Genomic DNA, 13,834 nt, shown 5'->3' on the forward strand with positions numbered 1-13,834 from the left:
TATTTTTAGCAATTATTTCCATTTTCTCTAATAATAAAACATAACTTTGTACTTCATTCCAACTAACATATTATTAATCCATATTAGTGGCAAAACAATCCTACTGGGTTTATTTAGGGGGTTATTTATCAAAATCCAAATTTTTCAGATTTTTTAATCAAAAAAGTCTGACCAAACTAGAATCCACGATTTGCCCTTATTTATCATTAAAAAAAAAACTTGAAAAAATCGGATTGGGAAAAAACGCAACTTTTTTCGGATTGAGGTGTGAGAAATCAGAATTTTCGGATTTGATGCCTAAAAAGTCAGAATTTTTCTTGAAATTGATGGAAAAGCCCAAAATGTTTGGATTATCGTGAGAAACCCAGCGCCATTGACTTCTACAGGACCTCAACAGGTTGAAGATGAAGTACTTTCAGATTCCAGCCTTGGGGTATAATAAATCTCGAAAAATTTGAGGGTTTTTTCCATTAAAAATATGGATTTTATAATAAAAAAAAAATACTTGACTTTTTCGAGTTTTTAGCATTCAGAATTTAATAAATAACTCCCTTGATGTTAAATATTTTTTTTACAGACTTAATGTATGGAGATCCAAATTATGCAGGCTCATTATCCAGAAAACCCCCAGGTCCTGAGCATTCTAGGCAACAAGTTCCATACCTGTTCTAAAATCCATTCCTCTGGCTTGTATAAAACCCTGTGCTCACATCCAAAGCATGGGCACGCATAAATACTAGGTTAACCAATGAAAGCTGTGTCTTTTACTTTCACAGTTCTTCCTGTTACACTTAGGGGCATATTTACTACGCTGTGTAAAAAAAAAAAAAAAAGTGGGAAAATACATCACTCATCGCAATGACACACACCATTGCCATTTATTTTACATTGGTTTTAGGCGAAAGGTAATCAGTGAGTGACACACAGAACATCATTAAATAGAGGTTAAAGGCTTAGGTTCCTTTATAATGTATATTTTTCCTTTAATCCATACCTGTTTAATCACAGTCTAATTTCTTACCACACAGAACCAGACACAACTCACACTGATATATATAAGAACACACACACAAACATATACTGTACAGTATAAGGAAACCAATGCAAAAACACACACCATCCATCTGCCAGTTGACAGCTGGGGTCACTAGTGACCTGATGTAACCATAACATAGCAGCACGGATAAGATGTTCTGTATAAACACTATACCCCCCCACCACCACCACACATAATAAAAAAAAAAAGGAAATCATTCTTCTTAGCAGGGGAATAGCCTTTCATTTAACCTATGACCTTTAACACACAAGTGGGACTAGGACTTGCAGTATCAAGGTGAAAAAGTTTTTGATGTATGGAATCTATTATCCTGAATGTTTGGGTCCTGTATTGTATTGGTTTACCACCAGTAAGGGTTTATTATATCTTAGCTGGGATCAAGTACATTCTACTGTTTTTTTAATACAGAGAAAATTGAAATCGTTTCTTAAATATGAATTATTTGGTTAAAATTTAGTCCATAGGAAGTGGGCATGTTTCAGAGATTTCTGGATAATGGGTTTTCGGGTAACAGATTATGTACCTGCACTAAACTGTCAAGCATTTTATGTGATATGTTTTCGCAAACGAAGCACACATGCAAACTTGCAAACTTGCAAACTTGCGGGTATTGCACCATAGAGAAATGAGTCTTTACAGGTAATAATTCTGAAATTCTAAGGTTTTGATGATGCAAAATGCAGTTTTGAATTTTTAAAATGATGTTTAGGGGCAGATTTATCAAGGGTCGAATTTCGAAGTTAAAAATACTTTGATATTCGAAGTCAAAGTATTTCCATTCGATAGTCGAATTTCAAAGTCAACGGTTTTTTCATCGAATTTGGGTATCTTGCGGTCGAAGTGAAATCGTTCGTTCAAACGATTCGAAGGATTTTAACGATCGATAGAACGATTTTACTTTGACTTCCAAAAATGTAGAAAAATGCTCTAGAAGTTCCCCATAGGCTAACATAGCATTTTGGCAGGTTTAATTTGGCGAAGTATTGAAGTCAAAGTTTTTTTAAAGAGACAGTACTACTATTATCGAATGGTCGAATATTCAAACGATTTTACTTCAAAACGAAGTCGTAGTATCCTATTCGTTGGTCGAAGGATCCAAAAAATTACTTAGAATTAAATTTTTTTTTACTTCGAATATTCCCTCTAATTCACTTCGACCCTTGATAAATTTGCCCTTAGTATTTTTTTTTTTTTTAGTATTTTTTTATACTGCAATGTCTGTAGAAACTGAGCAGCATTTGTCCTAGTTTGGTCTTGTGCAAGTTGAATTGTTGAAAAAGTGGGAGGTGTCAAAAACAACCCTTGATAAACAAATGAAAGCTAAAAATTGGGCTCAATTTTTAAAATATATTTGTGACCATTAGTTGCATGTATGGAAAACTGATTAAAAAATAAGTACAAAACCATTTATCAATTTATACTGTTTTTAGAATATTGATGCTTATTATATTTCCTCATAAGGGGGTAGGGGCTAGTTTAGTTGGTGAATCATAATCAACAAAAGGAGTCTGGCTAATTTGCCAGACAGGCTGTTATATTGTATAAAATATAGATGTAAAGTTGCTGAAGTTTGTATGTGACTGGTGAGAAAGCATTTTCTCGCTTTGTATATAAACACAAATGCAGCCCCTGTAATGTTCTGATGGCTCCTGGCTTTAAAATGTAGTTGTTCAGCTTCTGCTTAATAATGTATGTGTTCTGCATTCCCAAACATACATTGGACTATTATGGAAATAGTACAGTAAATGTCAGCTTCTGTGTCAGGCAAAACTGTATGGATGGGTGGAAAAATGCTTGTGATTTAGGGGGGGGGGTGCACAGAATATGCAAGTCACACCTTGTAAAGTCAGCATATTGCTTTTGGATGTGAGACAATTATTTAAACACAAACTAACACACAGTAGTGGCGGCCGAGTGCGGACCGGCCTTCCCCAAGTTCTGGCCCTGGTAGCAGGATCCACTAGGAATGTTGCTTGTGTTTGGTAAATTTGTTTATTCTCAATTGGGCTATAGCAAAATAAGATTTTGCATAAACTGGGGCTATGGTATAATTATAAATTATATCAAAAATGATTAAAATATGACCAAAGGAATAGCAAAGATTCTAAAAACAATGAGTGGGGACCATGTGCTGTTTAGTTTGGATCTCCATGATCCCTTTCAATAATCTGGTGTCTTCTTTTAAATAGTACAGGTATGGGACCTGTTATCCAGAATGCTCAGGACCTGGGGTTTTTTGGATAATTGATCTTTCCAGAATTTGGATCTTCATACCTTAAGTTTATTAGAAAATCATGTAATCATGTAAATGTTAAATAACCCCAAATAGGCTGTTTTTGCTTCCTATAAGGATTGCTTATATCTTAGTTGGGATCAAGTATAAGGTACTGTTTTATTATTACAGAGAAAAGGGAATTCATTTTTTAAAATTTGGATTATTTGGATAAAATGGAGTGTATGCGAGACAATCTTTCTGTAATTCTGAAGTTTCTGGATAATGGGTTTCAGAATCCCATACCTGTAATTAAAAAAGAGGTGCATAATAGGTTATAAACCAATTCTTGAGTTGCAACTGTTATTAACTGATTTAGTTTGACTCCCTGTTAGAAAGCTTAAGACCCTGTTGTAAAGAGTCTTGTAATATACAGTATCTGAGCTGTATAAATGAAGGCTGATAATGAATCCCTTTCCCTTTTCCAGCCAGGGAATGTTGTGCTTTGGCTCACTCTTCCACACCATTCCTGGAATCTAAACTACCACTTGGTGTAAATGTTTCTGTTTGTGAAGTTGTCAGCACAAATTATCAAGTTAATTAACCTGATAATTATGACAAATAATGATGTCATTCTGGTATCTGCTAGGGTGATTTCATTATGAGCTGGCCTCATAGGAGAGTGATATATAATAACAGATTTAGCACCTGTGTTAGTAGCCTAAGTTAATTTGACTAAAACATTATGCTTCATTTTAATCATTTTAAGCTTTAAGCATGCCAAAACTTAAAGAATGAATTATTAAATTATTATTTGTTGGGCAACCACGATGCATATTTCTTTTGTGTCAGACCTGATGTATGAACTGTTCTCTCTTTAGAGAGAGCGTTAATGTTGATTTTGAATAGGATTCTGGGAGTTGTAGTTCATGATCAGAACTTTGCCAGTTAACATGGATAGCATATGTATATCTCTTATCACCATGATAGTGCCCAAATGCTGTACCAAGTGAAAATACCCCTGTTAAGCTGCATAGTCTCTCTGTGCACAAATATTGTGAATTAGCATACAGCAGGGTAGCATTGGCTTAAGAGGCAGAGAAGCAGTCTTCCCTAAAGGTAATCATTTAAAGGACTGAATAAAGAACAAACGGCTTTCTCTGTATCACTGAAAGGCAGCATTAATTTGTTAATAAAAGTATTCACAGTCCCTTTTATGCTTGTCTGACAATGCCTCCCAGTTGGAGAAATTTGTACAGAGTATACAAACTGCATGCAAATCCTTACTGTGTTGTGCTGATTGGAGAGCTGGAATAACCCAGTGTGTAACTGCCTCTGCTCAGATTTTTATAGCTATATCTAGACGTGATAAAAAAGAAACGAGACTGGGTAGAAAGTGGCTAGGATTTTAACATACTGAATTTCCTCAAGTTATTGTTTTTTCCATTGCATCCATTTACCCTAGAGACTGATGCACAAGAACCAACTACATACTGTAGAACATACATGTATATTTTCACACAGCTCCCATTCTCTTTTCTGTTATAATTCCACACTCTATTTCACTCCCTTCTTCTCTTCTTTGCATCCACATTTCCTTGCCATTGTTTTGCTTAAAGGGAAAATATACTCCTCTTTTTGACAAGTCAATTTACTTGGGCTTCATTCATTCACACTGATTCCAAAGGATGCCATTTTACTATGACAAACCATATCTCAACATTCCCTTGCATCTCAGTGTAATGCATCCCCTCCCTCAGCTTTTTCCATTGTGAAGGATTCTGCGACTGGGTGCACATATTCTTTGGAAAGCAAAAGGACTTCAAGTACCAACATGCATCATTTCACAACAGAACAGGGTAAGGGAGGGGTTGCATGACACTGTAAGCCTAATGAGGGTGCGAAAACAGTGCCTGCCAACAGACCTAGCTATCATGGTTTTCTTTCAGTTAGTGGAAGAAGCCCAAATGAATGGGCATGTGCCCTGTATTTTCATTGTTTTAATCTTCTGTTTTTCTCCTCTACCGCTTTCTACTTTCCAACCTTCCCCAATATGAATTTCCCTACCATGATTATATTCTCCTCTCAGTTTTGCTCTTTATTTCTCCAAAGTGGCTGTCCAAACCTCCCCCTTTACCTTTATGATGTTCCCTTTCACCTTTTGCACTACTCTCCCTATTATTTTCTTTCTCGAACTTTCTTTCCACTTTCATGTACTTCTCTGTGCTGTCTATTCTGCTCTTTCACACTCTCCTTCTGCTATTCTACTCTCTTACACCCATTTGCTCTCCCTTCCATTATGTTCTGTTTCTTTACCATCATTTCTTCCTATCCACCGCCACTTCCTTAGCTCTCCCTTCCTCTTACCACTTCTCTTATTAACTTCCTTCTTCCAGATTTCCTTTTATCCAAAATTCTGATTTCAGCTATCTACCAGTAAAAGCAAAAAAAAAACAGTTTTGAAATAGAAGTTCCCCTTTATAGGTTTTTCTGTCTACCCACTTTCTCCACCCGTGTGTCTGTCTCACCTCCCATCCCTTCTGCTCACCTCATCTATCTCTACATTTCTGTTTTCTCTCCTCTTCCTATTCATTTCAGCCCCAGACCTTTATGGTTTTTCCCTCCTTGCCTTTTAGTCACTTATTCCTTTCTTCATATTCCACTTTGCCTTCTGGATTAATAAAACCTTCTCTGCCAGCAGGAGTTGGCTACATAAAGATTGGGTATGGCAGAAGGTTCAAGTTTAAATACCTAATCCCTCTTGGTCTCAGGGAACAAACAGGCAAAGAATCAAAAGTCTAGTGTTAGAACAGGCTGGGGGTCAGGTCATGTATATTGCATTAGCGTTTTGGCTTATGAAAAGCAGCAGGTTGCATTGTGAACTTGTGTGTACCTGGTGCACATGCTTTGGGTGGCTATAAACAGATGCTATATATCTTTCTATATTTCTCACATCAGAAATTGGGAACTGCTCTTGGGTATCTTTTGACAGCCATTGGATGGATGAGAGTAGTTGTGTTGATTGATCTGGAAGTCAAAGAGGATTCCATGTCATAACAAATGCAAATTTTGCTTTAGGTCTATAAATCCATGTTGTCTAATGAGTACATAGCATTTCTAGTCTATTTGAAAGCAAGCATCTGATTGGTTGCTAGATTTGAAGCAAAGTCTATGTCCATAGGGGATATATATATATATATATATATATATATATATATATATATATATATATATATATATATATATATATATATATATATATATATATATATATATATATATATATATATATATGCATTTTCCAATAATGTTCATTTGTGCAAATGCAGCGAAAGATCCCAATGTAATGCACCAATTGGAATCAATATACTAAGGAGTGAATCTAAAGTGAAAAAAAAAAAAATATTAAAATAAAACAGCAGTGGGGATGCCTATTATGTACACTACTTTTTTTGAATAGAGTGGTAGGTTTTTCTTAAATTAAACTGCTTCTAGCTACTGAACTGCGTAATAACTGAGTTAATACAGTATGAGTTCAGGTAAGAACAGGATGTAGTGGATGCTTTTTGCATGTTTTGTTGCTTATATTAATGACTGCTTCACCTACAATATTTATATGGCTAACTAGGGATTTATTTTAATGTTTTAACTTCAGCCAACAAGAAGAAAGAAAAGGAACGCCCTGAAATATCACTCCCTTCCGATTTTGAACACACTATCCACGTTGGATTTGATGCTGTTACGGGAGAATTCACTGTGAGTAGTCATTTTATTTTAAAATAATGTTTACCTTGTTGGTTTCCATTTGGGATGTTTGTTGGGAGGTGGGCCTTAATCAAATATTTAGACTTATAAAGGAAACCTATGAAATTTAATTTTCTGTATCAATCCATTGCATTTCATCAGAGGCTGTGAACACTCAATGTAATCTGTCTGAACAGTTGCCTGGTCTCTCATTATCCAGTTTTATGGATAGACAATTGTTTTCTCTTTGGCCTTCAACCTGTAAAAGTGAATAACTTAAGAAAAAAATACCCCTTTTGTTGTTGAGTAGAGTGCAAGGCAAGTTGAACTCTGACATATTTTGAGGAAACATTAATGCTATGCAGTTCTCTTTTGAACTGGTGAGGTGGCTAGCTCTTTCAAGTGTTAGAGTAGGGCTGTACAATTCCAGATGTGTATTAGTTAAAGTATTTTGGGTAAAGTATTTTGTTCACCCTACATAAAAGGCTGAAAAGATAATGATGCTCATTAATAATGGGCAAAATTGTACCTGGGCAGTAATGCATGGCAACCATCCAATTGTTTGCTTTAATTTCTTAACCTACACCGACTGAAAAAAGCCAGTCCCTGATTGGTTATTATGGGTTACTGCCAATGTTCAGTTTTGTCCAGTGTATATATTATAAATGATAACAGAGTATCTGACACATGCACCTCTGGAGATCAGTTCCAAGCTGCGGCAATTCCAATCTGTGGCAAAACTAAACACTTCGGGGCCGATTCACAAAGGGTCGAATATCGAGGGTTAATTAACCCTCGATATTCGACTGGGAATCAAAATCCTTCGACTTCGAATATCGAAGTCGAAGGATTTTAGTGCGATCGAACGATTCAAAGGATTTTAATCCAACGATCGAAGGAATATCCTTCGATCAAAAAAACTTAGGAAAGCTTTTAGATGGCGAACTAGGGGGTCGAAGTTTTTTCTTAAAGAGACAGTACTTTGACTATCGAATGGTCGAACGATTTTTAGTTCGAATAGTTCAATTCGAAGTCGTAGTCATAGGTCGTAGTAGCCCATTCGATGGTCGAAGTAGCCCAAAAAACACTTCGAAATTCGAAGTTTTTTTACTTCGAATCCTTCACTCGAAGTTAGTGAATCGGCCCCTTCTTGTTAAAAGCTTGTAAGAACCAGCACATTGTCTCTGTGTGATTTAGACTTCTTTATAATTAGAAGGGTCTGATATACAGTACATCTTGTCTGAAGTCTGTATTTAACTCTATAACCTGAAAGAGGCATCGGGGCCACTTACAGTATAAAAAATAACGAGAATGGTAAAAGAAAAAATATTGCTGCTGTACTTTGTACCAAAGGTGTCAAACGTGTAGCAATCACCAAATGTCATTTGCTCAAACTCTGAGCATCAGAACATATTTAAACTACCTGTTTAATTAAGTTTTAGTTCTTATTTAAGGGTATCCAACCCCATCATAAAACTGTGCCAATTCGACCCCTAAATAATTTGACAAATATATTAGAGATGCAAGAGGATTAACCAGTGAGAATACCGATTAGCAGCACTATATCAGCCACCTTGCTGTAACTGAGATTTTTTTGGTAATTTTAAATTCATTATATTACATTGCGATTGAACATGGGGAAGGAAGACAAAGTTGTCTGGCGCCAAAAATCTGTACATTCAACTCCAATGCAGGAAAAAAGAACTTGGAAGCAGATTTAAACACATTAGTTTGGATTCTCATTGGAAGATTGTTTTTTATTTTAATATAATTGGTGGCTCTTGAGAGTGGTGGTGACTAGGGTCCAAATTACCCTAGCAACCATGTATTGATTTGAATAAGAGACTGGAATATGAATAGGAGAGAGTCTGAATAGAAGGATCAGTAATAAAAAGTAGCAATGCATTTGTAGCTTTACAGAGCATTTGTTTTTTTAGAAGAGAGTCAGCGATACCCTTTGAAAGCTGCAAAGAGTCAGAAGAAAAAGGCAAATATCTATAAAACTATAAAAAATAAATAATGAAACCCAAATGAAAAGTTGCTTAGAATTAGACATTCTAGAACACAATAAAAGTTACCTTAAAGGTGAACCACCCCTTTAATGTGTTCAGTAGGGATGAGCGAAATTATTTGCAAAGTTTCCCCAGAAAAATAAATAAAAAAATGTTGGGCATCAAAAAAATTATAATTTTGACGCCCATAGACTTCAATGCATTTCGGCGAATTTTCGCAGTTTCACAAATTTTTGGCAAAACTGGTCAGATGCGTCCATCACTAGTGTTCAGTAATTGAAAGCAGACATTGAAACCAATGTTTACTAGTGACCTGACAACTGAATTTTTCAGTGCAGGAAAGGCCTAGTTTATCAATATTCTAATCTCTATTTTTGAGTGGAGCTGTAGTGGTGAATAATGCACTTATAAAGGACAATACATTTTTTTGTAATAGGTCGTCTGACATCATTAGCTAGGGTCAGATTTTGATGATAATGACACATTCCTTTAAAAATTCATGGGAATGTATAACTAGAAGAGATGATTTGCCAGCATCTTTCTTCCAAAAAGTACCACCAAGGGCTTCTGCCCAGCATTACTTCCCTCAGCTGACAGTAGTGTTTCTAATTTGTATCAATCTAAAGGAGGATTGCACCTCCCCCAGCCCATCATAACTAAACAGAGGTCTCTGCAGCTCTTTCCCTTTTGTGCAATCAACAGGTGCAACTGGACTAGGGGCGACATGGGGGTATTTTACAGACAAAAGTTTTTAATGCCTAGACTCACACGTGCCTATGGATTTTTATAAGAACATGTCCGTGCTGCTTTAAAACATGTCTTTCATAAACAAAGCTGATGTAAAGCAAGTTTGTTGTATGAAACAGCAACGAGATGTGTACCGTATGCTGTAATGACATAAAAAGACATAAAAAGATAATTTTTGTGATATAATTCCTGATTTATGAAACCCATTCATCAAGTCAAATAAATGTATTGTCAGAATAAAATGAATATATCGCTATTTAGCATTAAACATTGTTTAATGTACAGCAAAAAATAAAATCACTTTATGGAAAGTGAATTATAAAGGAATTGCACCTGTCAGCGTGCCCAAAGTATTCAGCACAAACATGTGGCTGGTTGGTATGTAAAGTGTAACTCTTACATTAAATACAGAGATGATAATTTAAAAATAAGTATAAGAATTTGGGTTTCACATGGACTACCTACAACAAATGACTGCAAATCTGTTCTGCAAGTCTAGTATTATAAAACTGTAAGTCCAATGGTCGGATGCAGGTGCTGGTGTTTTAGGGGACAATAAATTTAAGGAATATAGGGAAGTCAGTGTTCCACTTTTTAGAATATGTGAACATACACAGTGATGGTCTGACCGGGAGTCATTCAGATTGTCATCTGTATTCAGAGGATTAGAGCTCTAAGTGCCAGCACCAGTAGGAAAAGCAAATTAACATTTGGAAGGGTCTCTGCAGTTTGCTCTTGCTGCTCTAGTGCAGTTTCTACACAGACATCAGGTATTTAAGAACAATCGGATACAGTTGGTTAGGTTTCCATTTTGTTTGATTATAGTGCAATGCCGGAGCAAATTAAAAATGTACTTTTATATGTTCCATCTTGTGTCTTGCACCACTTAGGTTATAGGGGTTTACAGTAAATAGAGGAGTAGGACATGTTATTGTGTACAGTTTTTGAGTGTTGACCACTTTGTTATTCTTCTTCTTTTCTCACTTCTATACCTTTCTGGAAAGTTTGGAAATACCCTTGGAATTTGTAATACTGTATGATTTTTTTGTACTTTTATGTAAATAATTATAACAGTTGCCATATCAGTTGTCTGCTCCCCTTGGTTACATGTACTCCATATACAACCCCCTAACCCCGTGTTTTTCACTCCTCTGGCTGTGGTTTGTGTTTGCTAATAGATATGTCTAGAAGAACAACTGGGAGAGCTGCATGGGCTCCTGGGCTGGATTTTTTTCTCAGCTTTATGGCATCACTGACCATTGCATGCTATGCACTCATCTCTGCTTATACTAACATGTTTTTTAGCCCAGGAACGGGCCTGCTTGCTACGTGATTGGGCCTTTTTCTCTTGAAGAAGCATGTCCCTGCAGTTTTAGTTTTTGGAAAATAAGTTGTTTGATAGCAACCTGATTTCACAATCAGATTATCACAAGGACAACTCCTTTTTTTAAAATGATAATATTGTGTGCAAGAGTTTCATTTGGATGCATTAACTACTTTTGTATGTTTTACAGTATTTTACTGACATACAAAAAACAAATATTCATGGGACAAAATGTATGTCACAATATGACTTTCTTGATCCTGCCCATGTGATTGGCTGGCATTAGGCCTATAGGAACGTAGTAAACGATGTCAAGCTGAAATAAGTGGGCATTCCAAATGTTTAAACAGTTTAGACAGACCTGGAATATTTGAAATAAACACACAATATTAAGGGTTTCTTTTCCAACACCTGGATTGTGTTTGGTGTTGGATGATTGCACAGCATGAAAAGAGATGGAAATATGAATGACAATGCTATTTTCTGTCTGTTTTCACAAGCCAAGAATGGACCATCTTATGTTATGTTCTATGTGTTGCCATTAGAAGTGCAAGTAACCAAGGACACTCTATGGATCCCAATCAGAATTAAGTCTAAGCAACAAAACATTTCTGTTCTAGTTCTGCCTGTTTTCCAAAACCTGCCCTCCTGCAGCCTGCACTGCACCCAGCCCCAAGATACTTCATATACCCTCCACTCTACATGGAAGGTTTTTTGTGATTTTTTTTCCCCCCATGACCTGGATTTTCTTCTTTTCTCCCCCTCCATTGGGACCATTTCCTCTCCCACCATCTATCCCACATCCTATTTTAACTTTTCTTTTCTTTCTTTATTTACGTCCATTGCAGCCAGATCTCTTTGGTTCACAGATGGGCACAGGGAAACTCCCAGAGGTGCGTCACAGGCCCAAAAAGAAGCTTGCATCAAAGTGCTTCTTTGAGATGTCATAGCGCTGCAAGTTCATGTGTTTGCTGTAGATATGTTGCTTGGCTTCTTCTATCATTTTAATCCAGACTCCAGGGGCCCATGTCACTCATTTTCAGACTTTTCTCTAGAAACATGCTACACACTGTTCTTTCGTTCTTACGCTGGGCAAACACAGAGTTAATGAGACACAGTGCCAAGGTACAGGTTCACTTTAATGTACCACTGGGCTCAGGGCAAATATATCATTGGTGGGGGTCCTCACTGCCCACAGATATTTGTGATAGAACCATCCTAAAGTGTGTAGTTGTAAATAAGACAGGAAGTGAGGAAATGGTCTACTCTTCAAAAACAGATGTGATCCCTAGTTCTGCTGCCCTGGAGCAACAACCATGGAAGCAGAGAAATGTCAAAATGGTGATGCCACACGAAAATTAAATACTATAGTCCTCCAGTGGATTAAAATGAGGGCTCTGCCATCTTTATGGGTAAGAGAGAGAGAGGGTAAAAATATGTATCAAGGAGAAAAAAAACACTTTATAGCCTGAACTACTTTTTTTTAGCTATAAATAGTTAATGTTGCCCCTGTGTTATATAGCTAGAGAATATGTCCTTCTCAGACTTTAAAAAGGCAGATTCCAGTTAATCATGTGAATTATATGTGCATACTTTAGCAGGACCTGAAGACTTATTGCACTAAAAACAAAAAAACTAAGGGGCAATGTGACTGGCACATGTGCAAAGAAATAGGGAAATATGCACAGGAGCATACCCTAGTTATACCTGGGTTTTAACAAATATTGCAGTCATCATATATACTGCATACTTCTATTTTTGTAGACCTGTTGGGACATATGTAACATATTGTTGCTGCAACTAAGAATGAGTAAACTTTTAAAACTCTGGATATTGATGCAAATCACTTCCAATTATAGTTAATAGAAGTGGCATTGATTATTCATTATTCCTAATAGAATTATTCCCGCAATAGAAAGCTCCAGCTGCAATTACGGACTTTCTTTTCAATCACAAAAATAATGCAAACACCCTATGTGCCATTGTTGTAGGGAATTGTGGGATTCTTAACGACATGGATTGGGATTAAACAATTCATTTTTGCGCACACATTTTAGATTTTGGACTTCCCCCTCAAAATGCCTAACTGGTCATTGTGCTAGAGATCCTAGACACAAAAAGGTGTGCCCTTCAATTTTTCTGTTTTTATAAAACTTTCTATTCATGTACGCAACTACAAATCACTCTTAGGGCAGACATGGCTGATTACAGTAGAGCAGAAACACTAATTAAATGCCCTTAAAATTGGCCTTTATGCCAAAGTGTGGTCATTGGACTTATTTTCAACAATAGAAAATAGAAAGTCTTTTGTACATTATCCCAATGTGAGAATATAAGACATGGCCTAGCAGAAGTGCATATCCTTTATTGGTTCAGTTTTCAGATTGTGGACATTAAGACAGGTATATGCACAAAAGAGGGACAACATATAAGTCAAGATATAAATTGTTGAGGTTCTTTCAACATCTTTGCAATATATCAGTTTAAAAAAAAACGCTTTATTGTATAATTGGATAAATATAAGCAACTCTGAGCATCCTGAAAATGGTTATGGTTAGTCCTCGGTCTGCTTCTCATGGCCATATGGGAGCAGGAAAAAATAGCAATAGTTTATTGACTTCTCCATTCTGTTCAGATACAAATCTTAAAATGACATTTTTGCATTAAATCTGTAGGTTGATGTTCTGCTCATCATATGCATCCATTAGCTAGACAAAACAGTTTGGCACACTGTAAAT

General features: G+C 36.3%; 1 protein-coding gene across 3 annotated transcripts in view; it reads left to right on the forward strand.

Moving 5' to 3' along the window:
- pak3.S (p21 protein (Cdc42/Rac)-activated kinase 3 S homeolog) overlaps positions 1–13,834 on the forward strand; it is a 128,766-nt gene that overhangs the window by 89,327 nt on the left and 25,605 nt on the right. For 2 of the 3 annotated variants that reach the window (XM_041575246.1, XM_041575245.1), the window contains exons 3-4: positions 6,925–7,025; positions 11,945–11,989. In XM_041575246.1, the coding sequence (XP_041431180.1) occupies positions 6,925–7,025; positions 11,945–11,989 (146 nt within the window). The remainder of the gene's footprint in view (positions 1–6,924; positions 7,026–11,944; positions 11,990–13,834) is intronic. The other variant, XM_018232975.2, reaches the window with a different exon arrangement.

This window comes from Xenopus laevis, chromosome 8S (genome assembly GCF_017654675.1).
Source record: "Xenopus laevis strain J_2021 chromosome 8S, Xenopus_laevis_v10.1, whole genome shotgun sequence".
NCBI lineage: Eukaryota > Metazoa > Chordata > Amphibia > Anura > Pipidae > Xenopus > Xenopus laevis.